Source organism: Triturus cristatus, chromosome 5_2 (assembly GCF_964204655.1).
Source record: "Triturus cristatus chromosome 5_2, aTriCri1.1, whole genome shotgun sequence".
Taxonomy (NCBI): domain Eukaryota; kingdom Metazoa; phylum Chordata; class Amphibia; order Caudata; family Salamandridae; genus Triturus; species Triturus cristatus.
Window position 1 is genome coordinate 272,796,334 of NC_140588.1, and position 26,082 is coordinate 272,822,415.

The 26,082-nt window shown below is 48.4% G+C and overlaps 1 protein-coding gene across 1 annotated transcript in view; it reads left to right on the forward strand.

Annotated features, from left to right (window-relative positions):
- Positions 1-26,082, forward strand: part of GMPR (guanosine monophosphate reductase) — a 337,850-nt gene that overhangs the window by 211,139 nt on the left and 100,629 nt on the right. Inside the window, exon 5 of the mRNA XM_085607036.1 lies at positions 8,450-8,531. Within this exon, the coding sequence (XP_085463162.1) occupies positions 8,450-8,531 (82 nt within the window). The remainder of the gene's footprint in view (positions 1-8,449; positions 8,532-26,082) is intronic.

The following is a 26,082-nucleotide window of genomic DNA, read 5'->3' on the forward strand; positions in this document are numbered from 1 at the left end:
AATTGTATCGGCTATAAAAAGTAATAGCTCGCCACGGTGTAAGGGTGACTGAGTTACCAGTAGAATTGTTTCGGTGCACAGAAAATTCCCAGAATAAAATGTAACACAAGGCGCTGTGTTGCGTCACCTTTCTTGACTAAACCACGCAATCCAGCGCATATCGCCCCGTGCGTGTCTTTTAAATATCTAATTGCATTGGGGCAGATTTACAAGCCCCTTGCGGCACTTTAACGTCATTTTTCCCATGTCAAAAATGACGCAAAAGTGCCGCAAGAGACTTGTAAATCCGTCCCATTGTGTGTTGTGGCTATACCACAAAAGTGGAACAACCATGACGCAACATGTTACTAAATATGGCCCTTGGAGATTCATTTTCTCTGCTTTCTCCTCTTGCCACTGTTTTCCTATCTTTCTCTTCCTGTTTCTTTCTGCCTTTTCTACCTTTCTCTGTCTTACTCTGAGCCGAAGTATGATCATGATAAATAAGTCCCGACACAAAAAATTACTGTGTGTGCACGCCAGGGCAACCACCTCTCCGAATTATGCATTGAAAAAAGATATCATTCGAAATTAATCCCATCAAAAGATATCTAAGACTTTATTTAAATATCCACTGGGTGGCAGTAGAGCTCTAAAATACTGTTTTGGCCGTTAGAACCGGAGCAGAGATTAACAGTCTTGTGCAGGCATGCAGAGTGGTGGCGTGTGATTAATCCCTAATGTGCCCTTATTCAAGGGTGTAGTCAGACATGCAGTAGAACAGATGGATGGAGTCCGCATTGCTTGATTCGCGACTAGAGGCGCTGATTACGATGTCTTGACGCTTGCTTCTTGTATTGTTTTCATGCATTGTAACTGATGAGTCCTTAGTCCTGCCTCTTAGCTAAATCTTTCACCCAAACATTTACAATGGCGGCTCCTCCGCTATGGCGGAGGAGCGTCGCCCCACTGCTTTTAAGCAGTGCGAAGTAAAAACATAAAATGATACTCACTTTGAGTTATTATCATTTTATGCATGTGCTCCTTTGCGGGCAGAGCAGAGCAGGGCAGGGGAGGAGTGGTTTGCTCACTCCTAAGTGCACATGACTCTTTGGCTGGTCTTATCGGGCTGCCCGAACCATTCATGCGCACTTTCCCCGTTCTCCATGCAGGATGAATTACAGCCTGCATGGAGAACATACCCAGGCCCCCATTACCTGGCTGAGCATTGAACCAGGATGCTCAGACCAATCACAACTCTGCATTGCAGGATTGTGATCGGTCAGCAGAGCTTGAGTGCTTACCTGGCTATGCTTCCTGTTCCCCGAGTTCAACGAAGAAAGCAGGAGCAGAGACGTGGGACCCAGCGGCAAGGTAAGATTATTTAATTATTTATTTTTATATTGTGTACTGCGTGACACACCCCCCCTCCACGCCTGCCCCCGTCCCGCCAGCCAAGCAGGCCACCACTGCATTTTAGAAGTGCCTGGGAAACTGAACAAATCACCAAAAAAATTATATGCTTTTAAGTAAATGTATATTTCACAAAATATAAAAGAAAATGCTGGAAACAATGACGGTGAGCATAGGAGAAAGCTGTAGGGTTGGTTTTTTCCGGTTACGTATACCATATGTTGACATTCGAAAATGGTGGTGGAGAAGCAGACTTGGAGGAACAGGGGCCACTAGAAATAGACAAAATACTTTGCTGTCTATTTCCATAGCTGCCTTGCCCTGTTCCATTTCTGCACATGACCAGTGAGCTGGAGCACAGAGGCCTCCAGCTCTTCCTCCAAGAACAGGGAACACCATGACTGGTGCTTTTCGTGGGATAAGCATGCGTGCTTTGGTTAAATGATGGAATGAGTGATTATAGTAGTACATGTAGGAGTCCTGCATTTAGCTAGGCTGTGTTTCACTCACTGTTTATTTAAGGGGTAGTTTTATGTCTGTATATATCTTCTGCACCACCCCCTTATTTGCTTCCCCCAGATTGCACTGTGTGGTATTCAGTGCAGGAAATGAGTGGGATCTGGTCAGATCTTGGATCCGACAGCTATTATTGAGCCGGATCCAGGCTGGCCCAGATTAAATTTGCTGAATTTGTCACAGTGTAATTTGCCAGCACTGGGAACATTTAGCAGCGCGCACACGGTTTTTTCTTTACATTTGGAGCCAGTGCTTAATTTGTAAAATAATAAGTACAAGGGTCCTGACCAGGAGGCCACTGCAGCTTGTACCACCCATCACCCCTGTGATTTCTGCCAAAACAACTACTAACCATCTCTCTCGCCATGCAAGTGCGACAGTTCAGATTATTCCAGGTCCCCAGAGCGAAAGGAATGGCTGGAGACTCAGGAATTAGCAATTTTTAATATATATTGTATTCATAGACAACCGTTGTTCTGCTCATCTCTAAATTAGGTGAGCAGCGCCACCATGTGACAGACTGTCATAAGTGCGGTGTTGACACTTAAGTGCTGGTGCCGAGCACCTGAAACCAATTAAGTGCCAGTGCTGAGCACCGGGAATTTCCGGCTCAAATTAAGAACTGTTTGGAGCATCAACCTGCAGGCAGAGAGGAGGCATTCTTATTTTTACTTCTGGCTCAGCACAAAAGAAAGGTCTGATTTAAAGGGACATCATCCCTCCTTTTCTTCAAGCTTCATTCTAACTGGGATCTATCTGGAGCCTAACACCTAGGCCCAATTTACAAGATTTTGTGTTGAGGTTGTGTTACAAAAGCAGTACAAACCAATGCAAAAAGATTTTTATTTTAAATTTACTTTCTGAAAAGTTGCCTGAAGGTAACCCAAAACAGCACAAAGCACTGCTTTGCATTACTTTGCATTGAGGGAGCATTCCATGTGTGGTACATGGGCGTCCCCATGCAGCCACCAATGGTTTTTGATGCAAAACCGTATCTACGAACAATAGTTGACAAGATTTTGCGCCAAAATTTATGCCACTTTGAAGCAGGTGTTAAAAGGAGAAATGCTCTAATTTCACCTAACATTTCCACCTCTGCATGTGTGATGCATTGTACAGCACACATCTGAAGTAAGAAAAGTGTTGGTAAAGTTTATCTAGGCATATTATTTTGTACTGGAAGGATAATCTTCCAGTCCAAAACCTATGCTAGACATCATACATACACCCTTGCACTATTATGCAATGGTGTGTGTTTGTCTGTGTTTGTGTCTGTGTGTGCCTGTGTGGCGCTCGGCTGCCCAACTATGCGTCGGTGCTGTGGAGAGAGCAGGACAGTGCCATATCTCAGTAGATATGGTGCTTTCCTGCTCTATCACACAATGCAGCGCAGCAATTTTGGGTGCTGAGCTGCACCCCATGACATCTTTCTAAAATGGGCCGTAGGTGCCAATGCAAGGGGGGAAAACAAAGGAATACAACTTGTGATCATTTCACAAGTACTAAAGAGAAACTATAATTTCGAGGTAGGTTTTCGATTTTGTTCAACCCCTCTACATAAGTGAAATGCACGCACTGTAAGGATGTCTGATTTATCTATCTGTTTGCATGAGTAATTACACAAGTGACAATTTAAATGTAAGTCTTTTATTGTGCTTCTCATCCCAATGTAGGGTGTCACAGTGCTCATCATCACACACACACACACACACGCACACACACACAGACACACATTATTCAGTGGCAATAAATCATACAAGTACAACGCAGGCTCCCTTGCACCATGACGCAAGAGTGCCTGTGTTGGCGCTAGGCAGCCAAACGTTCACCAGCGCAAGGAGAGGACATGTAGAATATGTTGCATTACTGCCCTCTCCATTTCACGCAGCACAGCGCAGCACGATGTCTTGCTGCCTTGCGTGAAATATTGATAAATCTGCCCGTTATTAAGGTGGGAGAGTTGAATGACTTTGAAGTCATTTTCCACATATTACCCAATGTTATTTGTACTCTCTTTTCCAGAATATATTGTCTTGTGGGTTAGACTATAAACACATCCCCTCTGCTAGGTTGTAAGGTTTCTAAGAGTAGTATTCCTTACTGAAGGAACCTGACTCTTTATATCGTATAAAATAAAGAGGCATGCTGTGTAAAGAGTTCAGGTATGCCTCATGAGTGGACAGGGGCTTGCTCTAGCAATCTCAAGGTGCTCTATCTAAGGTAGTGTAGTCGAGCAGCATTAGGCTTATCAGAGAGGAGTGTTATACATTGTTTGCACACACTGAGTCAATAAATGAGGCACACGCTCAAAAAAGAGATCCACAATAATTTAGAAAAATAACAGGAATTTTTATATATATTTTGAACCCAAGAACTTCCTAATCAGGTAAATAAGATTTTGTAATAGACTTTTTACAGTTTTAGCAATATTAACCAACAGTGCGTTTTTACACGCAATGCTTTCCTGTGGGAGAAAGAACATTCACAGCAGACATATACTTGAAATACTTTTCCATGGGACCCCTTTCGGTCGTTAAGGTGGTAGAGGGACAAGGTTCAAAGTTCCACCAGCAGATTGCTGGACAGGTTGGTAGCCTTGCTGACTATGTGGTAGAAAGGAGGGAGGACACATGAAAATAGTTGCAAAGAGGGACTTAGGGACAAAACTGGGATCTCCCATTGGGGTTTCCAGATCATGAGGGTCCTGAGAGCTTGGGGGAGCTGTCGATCCTTAGGCCCAGGCCGGGTGGCTTGTTGCAGGGGTTATTGTAGTTGGCTGGCACTTGTGCGAGAAGGGTCTCAATGTCGTCAGTCAGGGCCAGCAAGAGAGACAAAAACATGACAGCTGGGCTGGTCTCTGCGGTGCTGATATCCCTCGTTGGCTGGCCGTTGATGATGTCATGAGAGTCCGAACTGGACTTCCAACAATGTTTGGTTGCAGCAAGGGTCTGGTACCCCACGTATTGGTGCAGGAGGGCTCGTGGAGGTATTGGCATCTTCAGGCTTGGCAGTAGGATGGAACTGAGCTCCTTGGGTGTGCTCAGCTTTTCCTGGGGGACTACTGCTCGATGGACTCAGTGGACAACAGCTTCTTTAAAACGGGCATCACAGTTGCTGTCTGCAGGGTGCGGACTAGTAGCTCCTCTACTCTAAGGGAGATGCTGGTTGCTTGCCGAAGTGCTGACAATCCTTCTGGGCTTGTGGAGGATGCACAGCTGCAGAACGAGTTGGGTCTTTGCAATTGTCAAGGTTCTGTGTGGCAGGCAGGGTTTGGCGCCAAAGTCCACAGTAGTCTTCTGTTCTTGCAGTTATCGGCTCTTCAGTATCCTCTTCTTCATTGTAGTCAGTGGAACATGAAGTTTTGGATTCAGGGAGACCTCTAAATTCTAAATTTAGGGATGTTAGGGGAGTGAAGAGTAGTAGCTAATGGAATGGACAACCTATCCTTGGGGTCACTACGCCCCCTATATGACCACTTCCTCTGGGAAGTGGGCATAACCCTGTTCCAGTTTCCTAAATTCTGTCATTACCAAGATGGTGGAATTTTCCCAGAGAAGGGCATTCCAAGCAGCTCACCTTAGGGGTGTGAATGACCTGGGTGTGCTCCACGCCTACTTCGTATACTGATTTCCCGGTTGTCTTGGTGCCAAAAGGGCCTCGGGTAGGGAGTGGCATCTCCCAAGTCTGGGGGATGTCAGGGTGGGTATATCAAAGGCCTTGGTATGCTGATTGCTAGCCATCCTCTTTGGAGGACGTGTAAACACCTCTTGCCAGAGCAGGCATTGTTCCTGACATTTGATAGCGGGGGTGTTAACCTCCTAGGGGGTCAGAAGCACGTCTGTGGTGGCAGGTGGACCGTAGCAGTCAGCCAGCACACTAGTGAACTAGTAGGTTTCAGCAGGTACCTCTAAGGTACCCTCTGGGTGCACGTATTTATAAATCCATCACTAGAATCAGTGTTGGTTTATTAATATAAGATGTTTGATAACAAACATCCTTGGTTTCAGTGAAGCCATATGTAGCTAGAGAACTTGTATTCACCAGTGCCCAGTACATATCCTTAAGATGACTTCCCTGCTCACTTGCAATGACTATGAATCAACTTACACATCACAGGGACATATCTGCTTGTGCAGATATGTCCACACATGTAATATAATGCACCCTATGTAAGGACTGTATGGCCTGCTGTAGGGGTGACTTACATATATTGCATGCAATGTCTGCAGGAAGTGAGCCATGTCGTGTTTCCACTTTTGTCTGCACCATCTCACGCAGCCTGCAGTGGCATTTTGCACGCATGTGGTGAGGTCCCCCCTAGAGTGGCACAATACATGCCGCAGCCCTAAGGGACCTTCTTTAGTACCCAGACCCTGGGTACCAGGGGTACCATCTATTAGGAACTTACAGGGACACTAAAGGTATTGCCAATTGGGGAACAATTGTACAGTTTTAAGGAAAGAGATCTACCACTGGGGACCTAGATAGAAGAAACCCAGTGCACTTCTGTCAAAATTGCATCAAATACAAGGCAAAATGTGTGGGTGACCATGTCAAAAAGGGGCCCTTTCCTACATTTACTAAAAGGGAAATGTCTATTCAAGCAAATGCTCTGTGCCTCCAATTGTAAGTAGCACGCTTTGCATGTAGCAGTAGGCAGTAGCCTGCTTGTTCTCTTTTCAGTACTCATTTATTTTGACCAATCTTCCCACCTCCCCATAATTTCAACACCACAAAAAATAGACAAGAGCTCCCTACTCAAATCTATACTTAATATAACTGAATTATTGTGAAGCATTACCTTACTCTCCCCAAGGAGACTGTTAGATGCAGTGACTGTTTCACGTGTTGCCCTAAAGGGGCTGCATCCTTCCATACTTTCACCTACTCATTTTTTCTTTCACTCACCCTTTTATTCAGCCATCCACCCATGCACTCACTATTTAAAGCATTTACAAATGCACTTACCCTTTTATCCATTCACCCACTCACTCACCCTTTAATTATCCTTACAGTAGGTCACACCCTCATCCTTCTGTTCATGCACTCATTCATCCATCCAAATGATGACTCTCTCTCACATAGATCCCCGCATCTATTCTCACAAACACCAACTAGTAAATAAGTGGAGAAGCACTGTCACTTATAAAATACCTAGACCTATTGTTTTTGCAAAAAACATTGGGGTAGTGAAAGGCATCCTTCTTGATTCTGGATTCCAAGTATCATGCATGACAGTGGCAGCTAGTCCTAGTTATTTACCCAACTGCACTACGCATGCTGAGATGTTTATGAGCAATCACACTTGACTGCTTTATTTGCAGTCCTGGTAATGGTACCTGACTAGTCATGACATATCGTTTCTGGACCAGCATACACCAAGCATCCTCCAGTGTCCTTTTCAGGCAAGCCTGCGTGACCTCTCAACACATAGTACAGCTTTGTATGAGTTTCCTGGGGGATACTTACCCTGATGCTTTGTGCAAAATCCAGGGCACAGTAGGTTGAGCGCACACAAACAGAGAGGTCTTCCACACTTAGATTTCTACTACAGACTGGTGATTGAGTGCTGCACCAAAATAGGGCTATCCCAGTTATATGGGTAATGTGAAAATTTACCCGGAAGCAGCACCTTCCTCATCCCTCTGCATGCACTCCCAGTTGAAGAGGCACGACTGGGCCAGACCTGAAGTGGGCCTCCCCGAGAACAAAAGGATCCTGAGGGCACTCCTTGCAGTCCACATCAGTGCATACCACCCTTGATACAAATTAGTGCAAAGTAGTGCATTACACTACTTTGTGTTACTTTTAGGCAACTTCCCAATGGAAACATGTTTTGCACAGGAAACTAAATCCAAAATCAACACTTTGTGCTGGTTTGCAACCCTTTTTATGCCCCAGGTTAAAGTTTTGATTAATCTGCCTTATGTGTTGACTGCTTCAAAACAGGGCTGGTGCTTCCATAAGGCAAGGCTAAGTAGCATGTTTTGGTGCTACTGCTAGGTGGCCCCAAATTAAAAGAAAAAACAAAACTTTAGGGGGCAGTGTGCCCTCCAGAAGCAAAGTGCTACTTTGCCTAAGGCACTGAAAATCCTTGCACTGTTTCTTTCTCCAGACCTATTGTGCTTGCTGTCGAATTGGCTGGTACTTGGTGTTAGCCTCTTGTATCCATGATCAACTTAAATGTTAAAATCTCTCAATAGTTGCTCATTTGCTAAACAGTTGCACCAGGATTTTAATTGATATTTATTCCCATCCTTCCTGGCCTTGCATTGAGCTCGGGACTTAAGCAGTAAGTGTGTGATTTCATAGTATATCTCAGATTGCTCGTGTGCAGTCAGTAGGAGACAATTTTGCTAAATTGGCTGAAGAAATGAATAAAGATGTTCTGTTTATTTCCATAAATGGTAAATATTTCTGTTGAGCTTACGCAAAAGTCTGCTATCATGTGATTTCACATGTTTGTTGTCCTAGACAACTATAGTATTGTGAAATGCATGCCTTTATCCTTATTTATTGCAAGCCTTTGTCATCCTCTCAGGCAGGTAATGTGGTGACTGGAGAGATGGTAGAAGAACTGATTCTTGCCGGAGCAGACATCATTAAAGTGGGCATTGGACCAGGTAAATCTAAGATGCATCTATGGTAACTATTAACCTATTGTATAAGCGTTCATGCATTCTAGAGACTGTGTTACTTACAGATGTACACTATGGCAAAATTGAGCAAATCCATTTTGGACTGTATTTGCTTGATGCCAAATATAGGATGTATCCAATTCAAAAAGTGTCAGTACAGAGGAAAACAAGAAATTGAGAAATGATAAATAATGGAGACAATAATCTGAACAACAAGCTGTGCTCACAGAAAAAAGAACCAAGTCACACTTGATCAAGTACTAACCAAAAACTGAAGGCGAGAATTCACTAGGTTATACCACAGTAAGAAGAATAATTAAGCAGTCAAGGTCCTGAGGAGTACTCAAAAGCAATGAGAGGTTCGAAACGCGTCAACAACTGGCTCTGGGGAGTTTTTAGCACTTGACGCAGAGAAAAATGTACTGCTAATTCTATTAGACCTATCAGCTGCATTTGATACCATCTCTCATGATATTCTGCTGCAACAACTTAATCTTTGTGGGATTTCCCACAGGATGCTGGCCCGGGTTAAATCCTTCCTCTCAGATCGCAGACAGACAGTTATGTTAGAAACCTTTTTTCCTCAAAAAAACCTGTCACATCAGGGGTACCAGAGGGTCTGCACTCAGCACTGCATTGTTTAACATCTATATCGCCCCTTTACATCTTTACTTAAAAATTCTCAGTCGTATCGGTATAGCAGGTCAAATCCTTTGGATGATGTATGGTCATATTAAATCATGACTCTGACTAGGTCCGGAGGGGCTGACCACCCATGGTGGGACCCTTGCCCCAGGCTAACTATATAATCAATGAGATACAAAGAAAGAGGAAACCACAGAGGAGCACTTCTGGACCTAGTCTAACCCTGGTTTAATATGACCATACGTCGTGTAAAGGATTTGACCTGCAATACCGATACGACTAAGAATTTTTAAGTAAAGATGTACAGCTAATGGTGCTGCTATTTATCCCAAAAAATCTGAAACAAATATAGAGTGACAAGTGCGTCTTTTGAACAAGGATCTCAATACCGTAGGGAGACAGGATTATTGCAAGGTCTGCTCAACCTGAGAGAAGGGATCACTCATACAATAGAACGGACATTTGATGAGCCCTGAAGAAGCCCTTAAATAGGACGAAACACGTTGGCTACCTGTGAAGAAAAGAAAAGTTATAGAATAAAAGAAATTTGCAACGATTTTACTTGTTGGAACTGTTTCTTTTTCTTTAATGTGTGGTGATCAAATCATTATTGTAAGAATTGGAATTATGTGTCTTGTAGGAAAACCTGCACCTTTGTGTTTTTTCCATATACCTTTTGGCAGTGAAAAGCAGGCCAAATCTATCTTGAGAGAAGTCTTTGGAATGAGTGAAAAATGTGCGGAAATCGATTCAGAAGCACCAATTTCAGATGTTATTGGAATATTTTGTGGATTTTGGTGTTTACATGCTCATAAATCTGCATGGTACAGTAAATCCCATACACTTTTTTCTTGTTAAATTCTGGCAGCTTCGACCAGCTAAAATTTAACTAAAGGTATGAAATGTAATGCAGCTGTTAAATACCGGATGTGGTAAATACCATCCAACTTGCAATTCCGACCTTTGCACAAAACATTTACGCAGGTGTTGGAAATCAAAGACCCACTCTTGCACTTAGTAACTACCATATCCTGAAGTATCAATAATGGCAATCCTCAGAGGAGGAGCCTAGCGCGCAACCAAGATGGACGCGTAGGCACAGGGCTCCCCGGACCCTTGCCGCTCCTCGCAACTTATCCTGACATTATCCTGGATTTGTGAACGGATTCTGGAAGATGAACCTTGGCTGAATCCATAACTCTTTTCAGAACGTAAATCGGACCTGGGAGACCTGAAATATAGCGTCTTGCATTTTGGAGGCCCACCTGGAAGCTTTGCCCGGTGCTTTGGTGAACTGTGGGGCCGGGGAGTAGTTGAACAAGAACGGCATCGGCGCCTTGCCAATGACCGCGCCCCCACTTTCAGTTTCGCTTTTGTACTTCTGCATGGCCGATTGAGGAGCTACTTCGCGCGGCTGGGGCGTCCTCCGGCCTTTGTACTGGACTGATTTGTGCCTTTTTCTCCACTTTTCCGAGCGGGCTCTCGGACAGTCTGTGTCTGATCTGCTGGCACCCCTTTGCTATCGGTCCTGGCGGACCCCTCCGGTGAGCATCGCTTAACATGGCGGGCAAGGGGGACCCCGAGAAACGGAGGACCAAGACATCCCACCGTGGGGGACCAGTCCAGAGTAACATCATGGATCGTTATACCCGGGCAAAGGATCCCCCGGGCCAGCAAGTGCCGCCGTGGAGGACTCTGGTGGTGGTGGCCCACGGAATTGTCGCTGCAAGACGTTATGGGCGCCATCAACGGCATAAGGGAGACCATCGCCCTGCAGTACGAGGCTCTGGCCCGTAAAATTGACACGGTTGCCATTGATGTTACGTTAATTCGGGCGGATCTCTCTAAGACTAACGAGAGGGTTCAATCGCTGGACTTGAGGACATCCACTCTTGTCACGGATGTATCAGACCTCCAGGCAACTCTTGGCGATCTAAAGTCGGCGAACGACACGATGTCCCGCCGGCTGGAGGATTTCGAAGGTCGGGCACGACGCAATAATATCCGCGTCATAGGTGTGCCGGAGACTCTCGACAATCGTCCGGTGGACCTCATGGTCGAAGATCTCGTCCTCAATCATCTTGCTCCTTCAGGCCTGAGCAAGTTCTTCGCCGTGGAGCGTGCCCATCGTGTCCCGGGCGGTAGGCCTCGACCAGGAGCTCCCCCGAGGCCTATTATTGCAAAACTTTTTCATTACAGAGACCGGGATGCGATCCTGCAGGCCTCGAGGGTGCACGGCCCAGTTAACTATGAGAATGCCTCCGTTAACTTCTTTCCGGACTTCACCCAACTCGTTCAGAAACAGAGAATGGGCTTTCAGGGGGTGAAGCGCCGTCTTCGAGATTTGGAACTTAAATACTCTATGCTTTTCCCTGCCAGGCTTCGTGTGGAATATGAAGATCGGACTATCTTTTTTGAACGCCCTGACATTGTGAGTGACTGGTTAGACTCCCTGCCGGACCGGGGCGAACAATCTGGGCGTACTGGCGGTGCTGAGGGCGGAGGGCCTCCGCAGGAATGATTCTTGGTCCTCTACTTTGACATTTCCTTCTGCGCCCAGCCAGGTTCTACTTCAATTGTATATTTTGTCTATTACTGTTCTGTTTGGATGCGGGCGGGGACGGGTCCCTTTCCTCCTCTAGGGTCTTTTTGTAGCATGGGATTGTTAGGGCGACAGGCACACTGCAAGTTGGGGGGGCTGTATAGTCCGCAGGGGTGCAGGGTGGGGGGAGTTGTAATGGCGTGGGGGTGGGAGGGGGACAGTGGTTGTTGGGTTGTGTATTTTTTCTTTTCAAGGCGGTGTGTTTGTTTCCTTTCAGTTTTAGGTGTCTGGCTGCGTGCCCGGGGACTCCAGCTTCTTGTGTTGGGATGGGGGGGACGGGTTGAAACTTATGTCTTGGAACGTCAACGGATTGGGGGACCGTATCAAACGTGGGGTGGTGTTGCAATATTTGCGCCGATTGGCCCCTGATGTGGTATTTCTTCAAGAGACGCACTTGGTGGGCAATGTATGTCATGCCATGAACAGGGGGGGCTACCGACTGGTTGCACATTCTGGCTTCACCACTGGATCCAGAGGGGTGGGCATCTTGCTGCGATCTTCCCTCCCGCTTGAGATTGACAAAGTTACTCTTGATGATAGAGGGCGCTATGCGTCCTTGACTGGACGGTGGGAGGGTCAGACTCTTTCATTGGTCTCGGTCTATGTTCCCCCGGGCCTCCAGACCTCCACTTTCTCTGATGTGGGTCGTATGTTACTTGAACTTCCTGATAGTCTCTTGCTTGTGGGTGGGGATTTTAATTCCGTGATTTCTGGCGAGTTGGATCGTTACCCTCCCAGAGCCCTCTCTGCCGCCCAGCCGTGGCTCGGCGGGTTCTTGGACACTTTTGGCCTAGTGGACTGCTGGAGGTTGATACATCCGACACAGAGTCAGTACACATTCCACTCCGGGGCTCACGGGAGTCTCTCCAGACTAGATTACTTTCTTATGCCAGCGGCCCAGACCACCCGGGTCCGGGAGGTTAAGCACCTGGCCCGGGGTATTTCCGATCATTCCCCATTGTGGCTCCTCTTCGATACCGGGATGCGATCCGCCGGGCGGGTCGCCCCCATTAACCCCTGGTACCTGCGTGACCCCAAGATCCGCAAGGGTCTCATTAAGTCGCTTGACCAGTATTTTCTTGAGAATGAGGGGTCCGTCTTGTCCTCTGTGTCCTTGTGGGAGGCTTTCAAAACGGTTCTCCGAGGACACGCCCTATCCCTGATCGTGGAGGCCAAGAAAGCTAAGAACGGGGAGGTGGTTGCGTTGGAGGCTGAGATATCGGGGTTGGAGGCTGCCTTGGAGACGGCTGTCACTCAGGACGGGCTCCACGCTCTCAGCCTGAAGCAATTCGAATATAAGTCCCTTGTTACGGAGGCTGCTCGGACAATGTATAGGGAACAGCAGGGTAGGCTGTATGATGCTGGGGATAAGGCGGGTAAATTGATTGCTTGGCTTGATAAGAAGGAGAGAGTAAATCGAGTGGTCCCCGAGCTTCAGACGTCGGAGGGAGTGAGTGTGACTGACCCTGGTGAGATTGTGGAGTGTTTCGCTGATTACTTCCGTGCTGTGTACTCCCCGGTGTCTGATAGGGATGAGGCTGACTCCCGTCACTTGTTGAAGGATATTGCTTTGCCCTGCCTGTCGGTGGATGAGCGTGAGCAGTTAGATGCCCCGTTGTCGGTCGACGAGATTGCTACCGCGATTCGTTCCCTTCGCTCAGGCAAGGCTATGGGCCCCAACGGACTCCCTATTGAACTTTACAAACTGCAACCGGATAAAATTGCGCCATTTCTCCGTCGTATGTTTTCGGAGTCGCTTGAACTTGGTTCTCTCCCTGCTGACCAACGTTTGGCCACTATAGTCGTGATTCCCAAGGACGGTAAGCCTCGGGACCGTTGCACCTCGTACAGGCCTATTTCTCTGTTGAACGCCGAGCCGAAAATCCTTGCCAAGGTTCTTGCTAATCGCCTGCTTACTGTTATCTGTGACCTGGTGCATCCGGACCAATCCGGTTTTATCCCGCACCGGAATACGGCCCTTAACTTGCGGCGGCTACATGGCGTACTTGCAAGGGCGGAATATCTCTCAGAGCCGGCCATCTTGGTTTCCTTGGACGCCACGATGGCCTTTGATACGATAGAATGGCCGTATCTTTGGGCCGCCCTGGCAAAGTTCGGACTCGGGGCGGGATTTATTAGTTGGGTTAAACTCTTATACGCTGCTCCGTTGGCTCAGGTTGTCGTTAATGGGAGGGTTTCCCGGCTCTTCGTTCTTGGGAGGGGCACTAGGCAGGGGTGTCCGTTGTCTCCCCTGCTCTTTGCTCTGGCTTTGGAACCGCTCGCTGCTTGGCTTCGTTGGGAACCGTCGATAAGAGGGATCCAGTGGGCCCCTGGCTTCGAGGATCGAGTTTCGTTGTACGCGGATGACATTCTTTTGTACCTCACCTCACCACGTCAGTCACTTAATGTGCTCTTTGACATCCTTACTTCCTTCGGCAAGAACTCTGGTTTGATCATTAACTGGTCCAAATCTTGTGTCTATGCTATATCCGGTGGCTTTCCTCTCTTGCCTTCTCGTTTTCCTATTAAGGCGTCCCACTCCGGCTTTACGTACCTGGGGGTGTACGTCTCATTGGACCCGGCGGTCCGCTACGAGCATAATCTCCTCTCTCCACTTCGGAGATTGAGGTTAGACGTGGCCCGTTGCCGTAAGCTTCCCTTGTCTCCCCTCGGTCGTGCGGCGCTTTTTAAAATGATGTCTCTTCCCCGATTCCTTTACGCACTTCAGAACTCCTTTGATATTATTCCGGCGGCCTACTTCCGGGAGGTGGAGAGCTTACAGAGGAGGCTTGTTTGGGATGGTCGTGCACGTATTGCTCTTGCAAAACTGACTCTCCCCTGGTATGACGGGGGCATTGCACTCCCGGACATCAGAAGGTACTATTGGGCCTCCCAGCTATCTGCTATTAACCATGCAACGTACGCACCTGGTCCGAATCCGGCTTTCGAAATGGATAGATTTTTGTTGCCTGGCGGCAACTTTAACAGAGCGCTTTACTCTCGATCGGCGGGGAAGAACTTAACCGGTCCCACTAAGATTGCTGTGCGCGTGTGGAGGGCTGCGAATGTGGCCACGGGCTGGAATGAGCGTTTGACGGGTGCGACCCCTTTGTTTGCGTCTGAAAGATTGGGAAGCCTCTGGACGACGAAGGGCTTTGAGCGTTGGGACACGATTGGCATCAGTAGGGTAGGTGATCTTTGGGTGAAGGGTGCGGTTAAATCCTTTGCTGCGCTGCAGAGTGAGTACGAATTGAGTGAGCGGGAGTTCTTTCGGTACGTCCAGGTTCGGCACGCCTTGCTCTCGGCCTTCGGGGCTGGGACTGCAGTCCCTGTGTCTTCGCCACTCGAGGACCGCATACTCGACGGTCACTTGCCCGACAGTACTATTTCCCTTATCTATAAAAAACTAATAAACGTTCGGGCGGATCTCCTCGTGCGCCTTCGGGAGGCGTGGACCGGGGATGGTGTGGAACTGGACGATGAGGATTGGCAGTCTGCGCTGTCCTCCCCTAAGGAAGTGGCCATACCCGCGCGTCTCCGTCTTGTCCAGCTTAAAATTCTCCACCGTGTCTACGTGACGGGCCCTCGTTTAGTTTTGATGGGTTTTTCTGAAGACGGGCTCTGTAGGCGCGGCTGTGGGCTCAGCGCCACTTTTCTCCATGTTCTCTGGGAGTGCTGTGAGGTGGCGGAGTATTGGCGCCGGGTGCATGCTGTCATGGAATGCGTCACTGGGGTCGCTTTGTTGTCCGAGGCTCGCCGATGTTTGTTGAACGTGTGGGAGCCTAATGACTATAATGCGGCTCAGACTCGGTGGGCGGCCTTTGGGAACATGATTGCTAAGAGGGAAATCGCACAGCGTTGGGGTTCCCGACGGCCTCCCACCGTGTCAGTATGGAAGGAGAGCATGGATTGGTGCATGTGCAGAGAGAAGACTGTGTATGTGTCTCGGGGTAAGCCGGGGGCGTGGGGTAGAATCTGGGGTCAGTGGAACGCGTACCGAGGGAACATCTGCACGCCCCCCCTCGTGGACACATCTGATGCCGCCTTGTCCCCCTGATCCTGAAGTTCCCGGACTATTACATTTTATCTCTAGACGGTTGTGGCTCTCCCGTCGCCCCCACCTCCCTCTTGCTCATCCTCATTGTCCACCTGAGGGTGGAGTATGTATTGTGTAGTTCCCCGGATGTGGTTAGACGCCCCTTTTTGATGGTTTCCGCCTTGCTTTTTGGTGTTATTTTATTTTTTCGTTGTTTGTATTTCTAAAATCTATGTATCCTGATACCCTCTGAGGTGCACTCAGTAATTTGTTAATTCGGCTGGGCCCCAGGGGGCCTGTTGCTGCCTTGATGTTGTTGACCATGTACATATTAGCGGCCGGCCCTGGTGGTTGTAGGCCCATGTTTGTATTGATTTTTATGTACAATAAAGGTTTTCGCAAAAAAAAAAAATAATAATAATGGCAATCCCATTTTACCACACAACTCGTAATGAGACAGGATTGTTTTTTTGTGGAGGGGTACCTTCCTGCACAAAAGCAATTCTTGGAGAATTTTTTTCTCTTTCTAGACATTCTGCAGAATACAGCACATTTCGAAAGAGAAAACAATGAGGAGAAATAATGATATTTCCCGTCTTTGCGCCTCCACTGGGTAGGCATAGCACTTTGACTCATTCCCAGGTCTACCACTCATGGGTAATCTGTGAATGCACCAGAGTCCATGGGTAGACATGTGGGAACACCCACACTCCTCCCTTGGAATGCCTTCCTGGGGCAAAGTAACGCAAGGTAGCATCTTGCACTGCCTTGCGTTACTCTAGATTTACCAAGCCATGCAGAGCTATGCAAGGTGGTCCTGCATGGCTTTGAAAATCTCATCTAGGTTTTGCGTCAACTTTGAGTTATCTTGCTTAGTGCAAAGGCGATGCAAGCTTTGATGAATGTTCCCCCTTGTCTTTAAAAGTTCAAAACTGCCTAAGTTTGCAAACATGGGACTCTTTTTAAGCTATCTAATTAACTAATGGGACCCACTTTTATTTTGGTGCCCGGGCCTATTTTCAGCCCCAGTGCTGGCAGTGGGCTCGTTGCATTGGGTATGTAACTCATCATCTGTTTGGTATCTTTGAAAGAGGTGGAAACTAAGCAGTAATATAGCAAAGGCTTCATTTAAATTAGTCGTTTACAAAGCAGCCCAGCAAAAGTCAATATAAAAAGAATCCCATATCTTCCTCTGTATCTCATCTGCTTTTCTACATGTGTGTATACACAGTTCACACCTTGCAGTCATTTATTTTCTTAGAAAAACTAAACTTTTGCAGGGCGACTTACACACTGAAAACCTTTCGCGGCTGCCAAGCACAATACATAAAAATACAACAGCTGAACCTCCTGCCTTTTTATGAATGCAGGTTTTTGCACTGTCTAAATAGTTGCACACCCTGCTGTTCACTAGGCCCTGCAGAGACAATGAACTGAAGCCAAAGGTAGCAAGCTGTAAGGCCTATATTTCCATTTCATCTGCACACACTGGTCCACTGCCTCGGTTTTTCAATGTCTATATAGTTGGTTATTGAATGACGAGGTACTTGGTAGCCACAGAGAAAGCTACATTGTTCCATTCTATAGGAAGTGATGCCAGTAACAAAGAAACATAAACAGAACGCCATTATTACCATCAGGGCTGGAAGAGCAGACTGGTTTGGAGCCTGATTGGTGGAGCTTCTTCAAGCTGAGGGAATGTGCATCATCAATACTACCGTAAGGCATAAGGGGCTCAAGCAAAGGTCAGGGAGGTGTGCCAGAATGCCTGAAATATCCACTGCTTCAAGCGCAGGCATTAATTTTGAGTTATTGCATGTACTGTAGAGACCAACAGCAACACTTGTGGGAGGCGTTCAGACTGTTGTCTGGTGTATCTCCGCAGGTTCCCAATTCATTGAAGATAACTCCATACTTTCCGACTTCCAAACAGGATTCCGTCTAGGAAGAGGCCCAGAATTTGCCCTCTTCGCCATCTGTGATGACCTCAAATTACAGTAGGCCTGAATGGCGCTGCTGTACTACTTCTCTTGGACCTTTCAGCTGCCTTTGACACAGTTAACACTCTAATTTAAAGACTCTACGAAGCCAACATAGAGGGGACTGCTCTCGACTGGTTCACATCCTACCTTTAAAACAGAACAAATGTCATCCATTCTTAATCTTTCTCATCCAAACCGTACTTCACAAAAGCAGGGGTCCCTCAAGGCTTTATCATCTCATCCATGCTTTTCAACATCTACATGAAGTCACTACCAGCAATGATCAATGAATTTCAGCTCACCTGCTATAACTATGCAAATGACACACCAATACTCCTTAAACTGGAAAGCTCAAAAAGACATTGGAAGCTCACACATTTTCGGTTGTCTCAGAGCCATTGATGAGTGTGATTGGCGTGGAGCCATCTCAAATTGAAGGCTTCCAAACAGAAATAATCACATGTGGCGATTGGAAAAATTATGACCCACTAGCCGCCTGGCCTGACGATCTGGGACCACCTCCTAAAGTATCTAAAGAAGTAAGAAACCTTGGAATTTCCATGTCTCTAAGGTATCAAATAATGCCCAAGTGGACAAATTAGCAAGGTTAAGCTTCAATACTGTGACAACTGTGTGATGCATCTTCCCCCACCTGAGATTTCCACATAAGGTCCAGACTTCTGTCTCTCTTGTACTGTCTAAACTTTATTACACCAATGGCCTCTATCATGGATCATCTTTATCAACTATGAAAAGACTACAACAGATTCAGAACTCTGTTGCAAGATTATTCTTACATCTAAAGCCACAAGTCCACATCTCCCCTGCCTTGAGGGCCCTACATTGGTTACTGGTTGCCTGAAGATCCACCTTCAAGCTGCTTTGTGTCACCCAGAAAGCAATACATGAAACAGGACCACTTTTCATCAGGAATAAAATCACCAAATAAACGCCAAAAAGGAACCTCGGGTGTTGCCAGCAGCTGATGAAGATGGCCCCTAACTGAAAGAGCTGTGCTGGCCGCCAGCTTGCAGACCTGAAATATCCGCTATAATCCGCTCTTCAGGAGGGAACTAGAGACAGGAGGATAGCCAAAGTCGAGTAGGCCACCCTGATACGCGTAACAACTCTATAAGGGGGCCGCTGTGCAGAACAGGAGGAGCGAAGAAAGATCGGCCATAGCAGGCAAGATGACGGCGCCCATGTGACCGGAAGAGCTGTGGAGATTCAGCCGGAGAGCCAAAACAAGATCAAGGCACCGCCAAGGCATTTCGCCTCATAGAAGCGACCGAGACGCTACATACCCACGGTGTGGGGTAAACTAGTCTATCCTCTTCCAACGCAGTCTCTATCGCGGCATGGACGCAGTAGTGTACCGGGGAGGCTGACAGCATACAGCACACACATGCTCGCAAGCCCCAGGGGGGTGTGCAATGTGGTGATCTGAGCTGGGCCATACGAGTGGGACAGTGGCGGTGTGCCCTACGCCTCGATCCTGGATGGGACCGAAACGGAGACCGGGTAAGGGGCAGGTGCGATGCCCAGAGGGAGTGCTAGCAGTCGGGCCCTTCTGATACTGTGGGCGGCTGAGGAGACTGACGTCTGCAGTGCGGCCTTGAGGTAGAGAGCGAGGCCCCCCGCAGTCATCATTACAGTCCGGTCCAGACGGGACCCAAGCCTGGATACCTCGCTTGGGGGTCACAAATGCTGAAGACAGCTGAGAGGTAACAAGCCTGGCTCTGTGGAGCTTGCACTGAGTGCTACCAAGCCCGGCTCCTGTGGGCTGGTTGTCAGTAAGAGACAATTTGGGGCTGAGGAGGAGCCTGAAGCAGCATCTACGAGGCCCTAGTGGAGACGCGTCACGGGTTCTCCCCCCAGCAATTGGATCAGTGAAACTCTCCCCAAAAGGCGAGATCAAGGTTTTGAACTGACTTGGGGCCCTACATGAGAACTGGTACGAGGGAGAGATTAAGTGCGACGAGCGAAGAAACTCTTACCAGCACCTCCTAGCCTAGCGTGAAGCACAATATCCCTCAGAACCAGGGCTGACCAGGGAAAAGCCGCTAGTACAACAACAGGCAACAGCCATGGGCCATACTAAAAATGCGAGCGCCAGGCCAATCACATTGCTAAGTATACAGTTACGATGGGCAGTTAGGAGGGCACAACGGGAGGGACGCCGCAGACCAAGTTGGACGACCAGACCCCTGGTCCCTCCTTAAAAGACATCATGATGGCAATCAGGGAGCTGCGGGGAGCCCTAGAGCCAAAACTAGATTCAGTTACGAAAGAGGTTAACTTACTCCAAGCAGACCTCTGGATAATGTCGGCAAAGATGTCCACAGCCGAGGCAGGCATAGGGGGACTATAGTCTAAAACTAAATGCCTAGAAGAACAAGTCATGACGCTTACCAAAACTCTATCTTAAATCCTTGCCCGGCTCGAGGACCAGGAGGGCAGAGCCCGAAGGAACAACATTTGAGTGGTGGGAGTGCCGGGGGGAATGGAGGGACCCTCGTTGGACCTCTTCCTGGAAGATCTGATCCTAAACAAGCTGAAGCCCAAACGCTTGTCCCGGGGCACCTCCGCGCATGATCATAGCCCAGATATGGAATTTCAGGGACAGAGATGCCATCCTAAAGGCGGCGCGCCAGCATGGCGACTTACAGAATGAGAATGCCACCATCTACTTCTTCGCTGATTTCACGCTCCAGGTCCAGCGCCAATGATGCACTTTTGATGCGGTCAAAAGGGCCTTCCGGGAACAAAATGTGAAATACATTATGTTATTCCCCGCGAAACTAAAGATCGTCGAGGCTGGAAAACGTATTTCTTCAACTCGTCAGCCGAGGCAAGCGATTGGCTGGAAGGATGGCGTACTGTTGGGCAGAAGGGGGGCAGAAGTCGAACGCCACCCATGGAGAAACACGCCACAGAGGGACGAGAGGTAGATCGGGTGCCCGACAGTCAAGTCCAACGACACAGCACAGATAAGTGACTCTGGGGAAAAGCCCTTGAACACTGCGACTGAGACAGCTCTCCAATTACCTGGAATCTAACAACCTCCTTTCTGACTCCCAGTCGGGCTTTAGGACGGGCTATAGTACTGAGACTGCTCTGCTGGAGGTGGTGGAAACCATCCGGGAATCCCTAGACCATAGTAGCTGCCCCATGCTTGTGCTGTTGGATTTGTCCACAGCTTTTGATACAGTCTTGCATTCGATTATTTTAGACCGACTGCACAGTTGGGTATCTCGGGGACCATCTTAAACTGGTTCCACTCATTTCTGGATGAGCGGTCTCAGCAGGTCTTTCTGCGTCCTCATGTCTCCTCCTCCTGTTCCATGGTATGCGGAGTACCTCAGGGCTCAGCATTTAGTCCCACCCTGTTTAATGTCTATCTTGCTCCTTTGGCATCGGTTGAGGAACACTGTGGAGTGAGAATAATATCATACGCTGATGACACGCAGCTTGTGTTTTCTTTTAAAGACACTGCGAAGGCTGCATTTGACAGCTTCAGGCATTGTCTAACTGAGATCGCCTCCTGGATGACGGACAATTTCCTGAAATTAAATGCTGACAAAACAGAGGTGATGTTTTTTAATCAACCTTCCCCCCCACCGGCTGATCTCTGGTGGCCGATGCAGCTGAATCCCCTCCTACCCCCGTCACCTCAGTCAGAAATTTAGGTTTCAAATTCGACTCAAAATTGTCAGCCAAGGCCCAGATTGGTCAAGTTTCCAGAGCATGTTTCTGGAAACTCAAAACCTTGCCATTTCTCCATCTGTTGCAGATGGACTGTCGGGACACCATAGTCCATGCCCTTATTACATCTCAGCTGAACTAGGTAAACAGCTTGTACCCAGCTTATCTTACCCATAGGCTGCAGACAGTCCAGAGCGCCACAGCAAGGTTCATCAGAAATGTGCCCCTCCGGCACCACATTTCCCCTCATCCGCGTAGCCTTCACTGGCTCCCAGTGAAAAAGAGAATTGAATTTAAGGCACTGGCTCTTGCCTTTAGAGCCACAAGAGATAGAGGTCCAGGATACCTGAAACAGAGACTTCAGAAATACCATCAGTCCAGGACCCTGCGATCTAACTCTCAGATGCTTCTCCACCTCGCTCGTGTTTCTAAAGCCAGGTTTGGCGGGCGAGCCATTGCAGTAAGAACAGCCGCTCTCTGGAATGCTATGCCTAATCACCAGAATCGGAACCCACTTTTAGGAAGGCATTGAAAACATGGCTGTTTGACTTGCCCTAGCCCGTCCCTTCTCCCCCTATCTGACCACTTAGCGCCAGGACACCGCCATCGGTGGTAGCCGAGCGCTCTATAAATTGCTTGGTATGGTATATCTTCCTAGTGGGGTCTCCGAAGGGGGGTACGTGGTGGTCTTGGGGTAAAACCACAAAGCAATGGCCCAATTGAAGCTGGGCGACGAGTGGAATCACATAGATAGGTAACCCCCGCGGTCCCCCGAGGTGGCTCTGACTGGGAGCCGATAAACAAGGTTACTCTAAAGACATGTGTTAAGAGGTCTGAGTATATTCAACAGCAGATTTGTTTAACTTCATGCTGGAGGCTGGCCCACCACCCCTCACCAATGTTTGTTCTTGTACAGTTAGGGCACCAGGCACTCTGCGCGTTGGGGAGTTGGGAGGTTTACTACTCACCTAGCAGGGTTGTAGGGAGGGGGGAGTTGGGTGAAACGTAACATTTTATTGTGTGTGATCGTGTGCTTAGGACCGCCACTGTCAGATTGCTATGCATGTTGACATAGAATCACTTCGAGGGATGGGTGGTTTTTTAGGTGCGCTCTCTTTGACCAGGGATCATGGGAGACTTAGCTAATATACGCGTATGTACCTGGAATGTGAATGGTCTGGGGAACAAAATCAAGTGAACACTTGTCCTCCAACACATTAAGCAACACTCCCCAGATGCTGTATTGATACAAGAGTCGCACTTCGAGGGGAGTCGATGTAAGGACCTGGACTGCTTTGGGTACAGGTTGGTGGCACACTCTGGGTATTTAACTGTGGTCAGGGGAGTGGGAATTCTAATTCGCAAAACGTTGCCCCGGGCTGTGACCGGCACCAGGGCTGACAACGCCGGCTGTTGTGTCGCAATAGTGGGTAAATGGGAGGGGCACTCGATAGCACTGTGCTCTTTCTATATTCCCCTGGGGCTCCATGCTATTACTTTCCTGAAGATTAGTGTGATACTGATGGGACTGCCCCTGGGTACCCTCTTGGTGGGTGGTGATGCAAATGCGGTCATGGACCCAGAGCTAGACCGGTCTGTTGTGCGGGCAGGCCGGAGGGGGGAGCGAGACCTGTCGGGCTTCCTGATGGCCATGGGCATGGTGGACCTGTGGCAGGCACAACTCATTGACGCGACAGTACACATACTACTTGGTGTTCCACGGCTCTTTCTCCAGAATTGATTATTTCTTTACGCGAATGACAAAGGTGGGTGAATTTGCGCCCTTAGTACATATGGCAAGGGGCATCTCAGATCACTCCCAGGTGTCTGTGGTAATTCCAGGTCCACCCATCAGTAGAGCAGTATTCCCGAGGAGTGACCCCTGTCAGTTGCGTGACCCTAAGCTTAAAGAAGAAATCCGAGATAGCTCGGAATTATATTATAAAGAAAATGTGGGCTCGGTTGATTTGCACATTACCATATGGGAGGCCTATAAAACAGTGCTGAGGGGCCCAGGCACTAATTGAGGCCAAAAAGAAAGAGAAGGCTCTACAAATTAGATCAGTGGAGCAGGAAATACTTCAGATGGAAAGAGGCGCGATGATCGAGACAAATGTTGACCTACGTCATAGACTAGCACTGCACCAGCGGGAATTGTGCGCCTTGGCAGACGGCGAAGCAAGAGCATACGCCCTGGCAACACATCATCGCCTTTATGATGTGAGCGACAAAGCTTCGAGGCTGTTAGCCTGGCTGGAGAAACACGATAGGGAGCACTCATGGGTAACTAGGATAAGGGATAAAGCAGGGATACTGAGGACATCAAGGGCTGAAATAGCAGAGGCTTTTGCTGCCTACTTCGGGGAGATTTACGCTTCCGGCAGCACTAGAACCAAAAGTGATTGTGAGGAACTACTGAGGGATTTCTCAATGCCCACTTTAACAGAGGAAACATGCAAAACATTAGAAGCTGACCTCACGGAGGAGGAACTAGCGGGCTCCTTGGGGTCTCTCATATCTGGGAAGGCGGTGGGTCTGAATGGACTCCCAGTCGAGCTGCATAAAAGTCAGTCCTCCATAATAACCACACCGCTCTTAAACATGTTGGCAGAGGCACGCGAGAAGGGATGACTACCGGTTGATCAGCGAGCAGCCACCATCATGGCTATACATAAAGGCAGGGAAGCCACTGGACCAATGTGGCTCCTACCACCCAATCTCCTTGCTTAATGTGGAAGCAAAGGTGCTGGCTAAGGCCTTGGCCAATAGGCTGACACCTGTCCTGTCAGAGGTGGTCCACGTGGATCAGTCGGGCTTTATGCCTAATAGGAGCACTTGCCACAATCTGCGGAGATTGAAGGGGGTGCTCCACATAACGGGCTGTCCCTCTGCTCAACAAACGGCATTGATGGCACTGGACGCATCAATGGCATTCAACAGCATAGAATGGCCCTACTTGTTTATGGCACTCTGTAGGTTGGGCTTTGGCCCCAACTTTTGTAGTTGGGTGAGGATACTTTATTGGGAGCCATGGGCCCGAGTGAATGGAGCCCTTTTGAGACCTTTTCAGCTGAGGAGGGGCACTAGACAGGGGTGTCCCCTGTCTCTGTCCCCGTTGCTGTTCGCCCTCGCATTGGAGTAATTGGCTTTTTGGATTAGGAAAGACCCGATGATTTGGGGTATAGAGGCACCGGGGGGCTGGGAGGAGCGTATTTCACTCCATGCGGACAATATACTTCTATATCTGGCAAGACTGTATTATTCCATGGCAAGAGTACTCCAATTTTTCGAATTGTTTGGGAGCTACTCGGGATACACCATTAATTGGTCAAAATCAGTGGCTTTCCCGTTATTGGGCCCTCCACCAAGGATACCGGCAAGGTGCAAGGCTCCAGTTGAGACGGAGGGATTTAGGTACCTGGGCATTCATGTCACCCGAGACCAGGGGAATTTCCTGAAGAGGAATCTTATACCCCAACTAGATTGGCTTGAAGCGGATGTGCTTTATTGGCGTACTCTGCCGCTGTCTCTCATGGGTAGGGCCACCTTGTACAAAATGATGGCCCTGCCACGCTTGTTGTATGTTCTCTAGAACACCCCTTATCCAGTCCCCCCAACAGTTTTCAAGCACGTGGCCCACGAAGCCAGGACATTACTATGGCAGGGAGGTTCTCCAAGGATAGCGCTTCACAAACTGCAGAAAGGACTGTACGGTGGTGGACTGGCGGTCCCAGATATTAAATTATACTACTGGGCCTTGCAGCTGCCAGTTATAAATGATTGGGTCTACGCACACAGCAACGAGCCAGACTATAGAGTAGACAGGGCGGTCATGCTGAGCGGTGATTGCGAGCCACTTATATACTCCAAAAGGGCTCGCTCGGAGTGGCCAGCGCACACTGGAGTGGTGGTGTTGTGCTGGCACGAGGCGAATAGATTTCTGGGATGGCAAGGGAAGCTGACCAGTCAAAGCCCAGTGTGGGTGGGGGACTCACTGAGAGAGGTAGCCTCATTAAATGGTTTTAGGGGTTGGGAGATGATAGGTATCGAACACCTGGGGGACGTTAGGAGGGGCAGGGCCCCTTTTCCCTTTGAGGACTTACAACAAGAGTATACCTTGAACCCAGCACAGAGGTACCACTATTTCAGGCTGACACATGACCTACAGGAACACATCCGGCTTGGTACTTCTGTTCCAGACCCTTCCCCCTTGGACGATAGACTGTGAAAAGGCGATCTACACGATATACCGCAAATTAATGAACACCATGCCAGACCCCTTGACGACACCGCTCGCGACATGGACTGACGACCTCGGGAACATAGAGAACGAGGAGTGGCTGGAGGCCATACAGAGCCCCAGAGAAATTGCAATCCAGACAAGATTCTGCCTGGTTCAGCTTAAAATACCCCATCGCTCTTACTATCCCCGCACACACCTATATAAATGGGGCAAGGCACAAACAGCGCTATGCGTAAGGGGATGCCAGAGGGAGGGGACTTTCTTCCATATTATATGGGAGTGCCAGAAGGTGACCCATTTTTGGCAAAAAGTCACGGATGTAA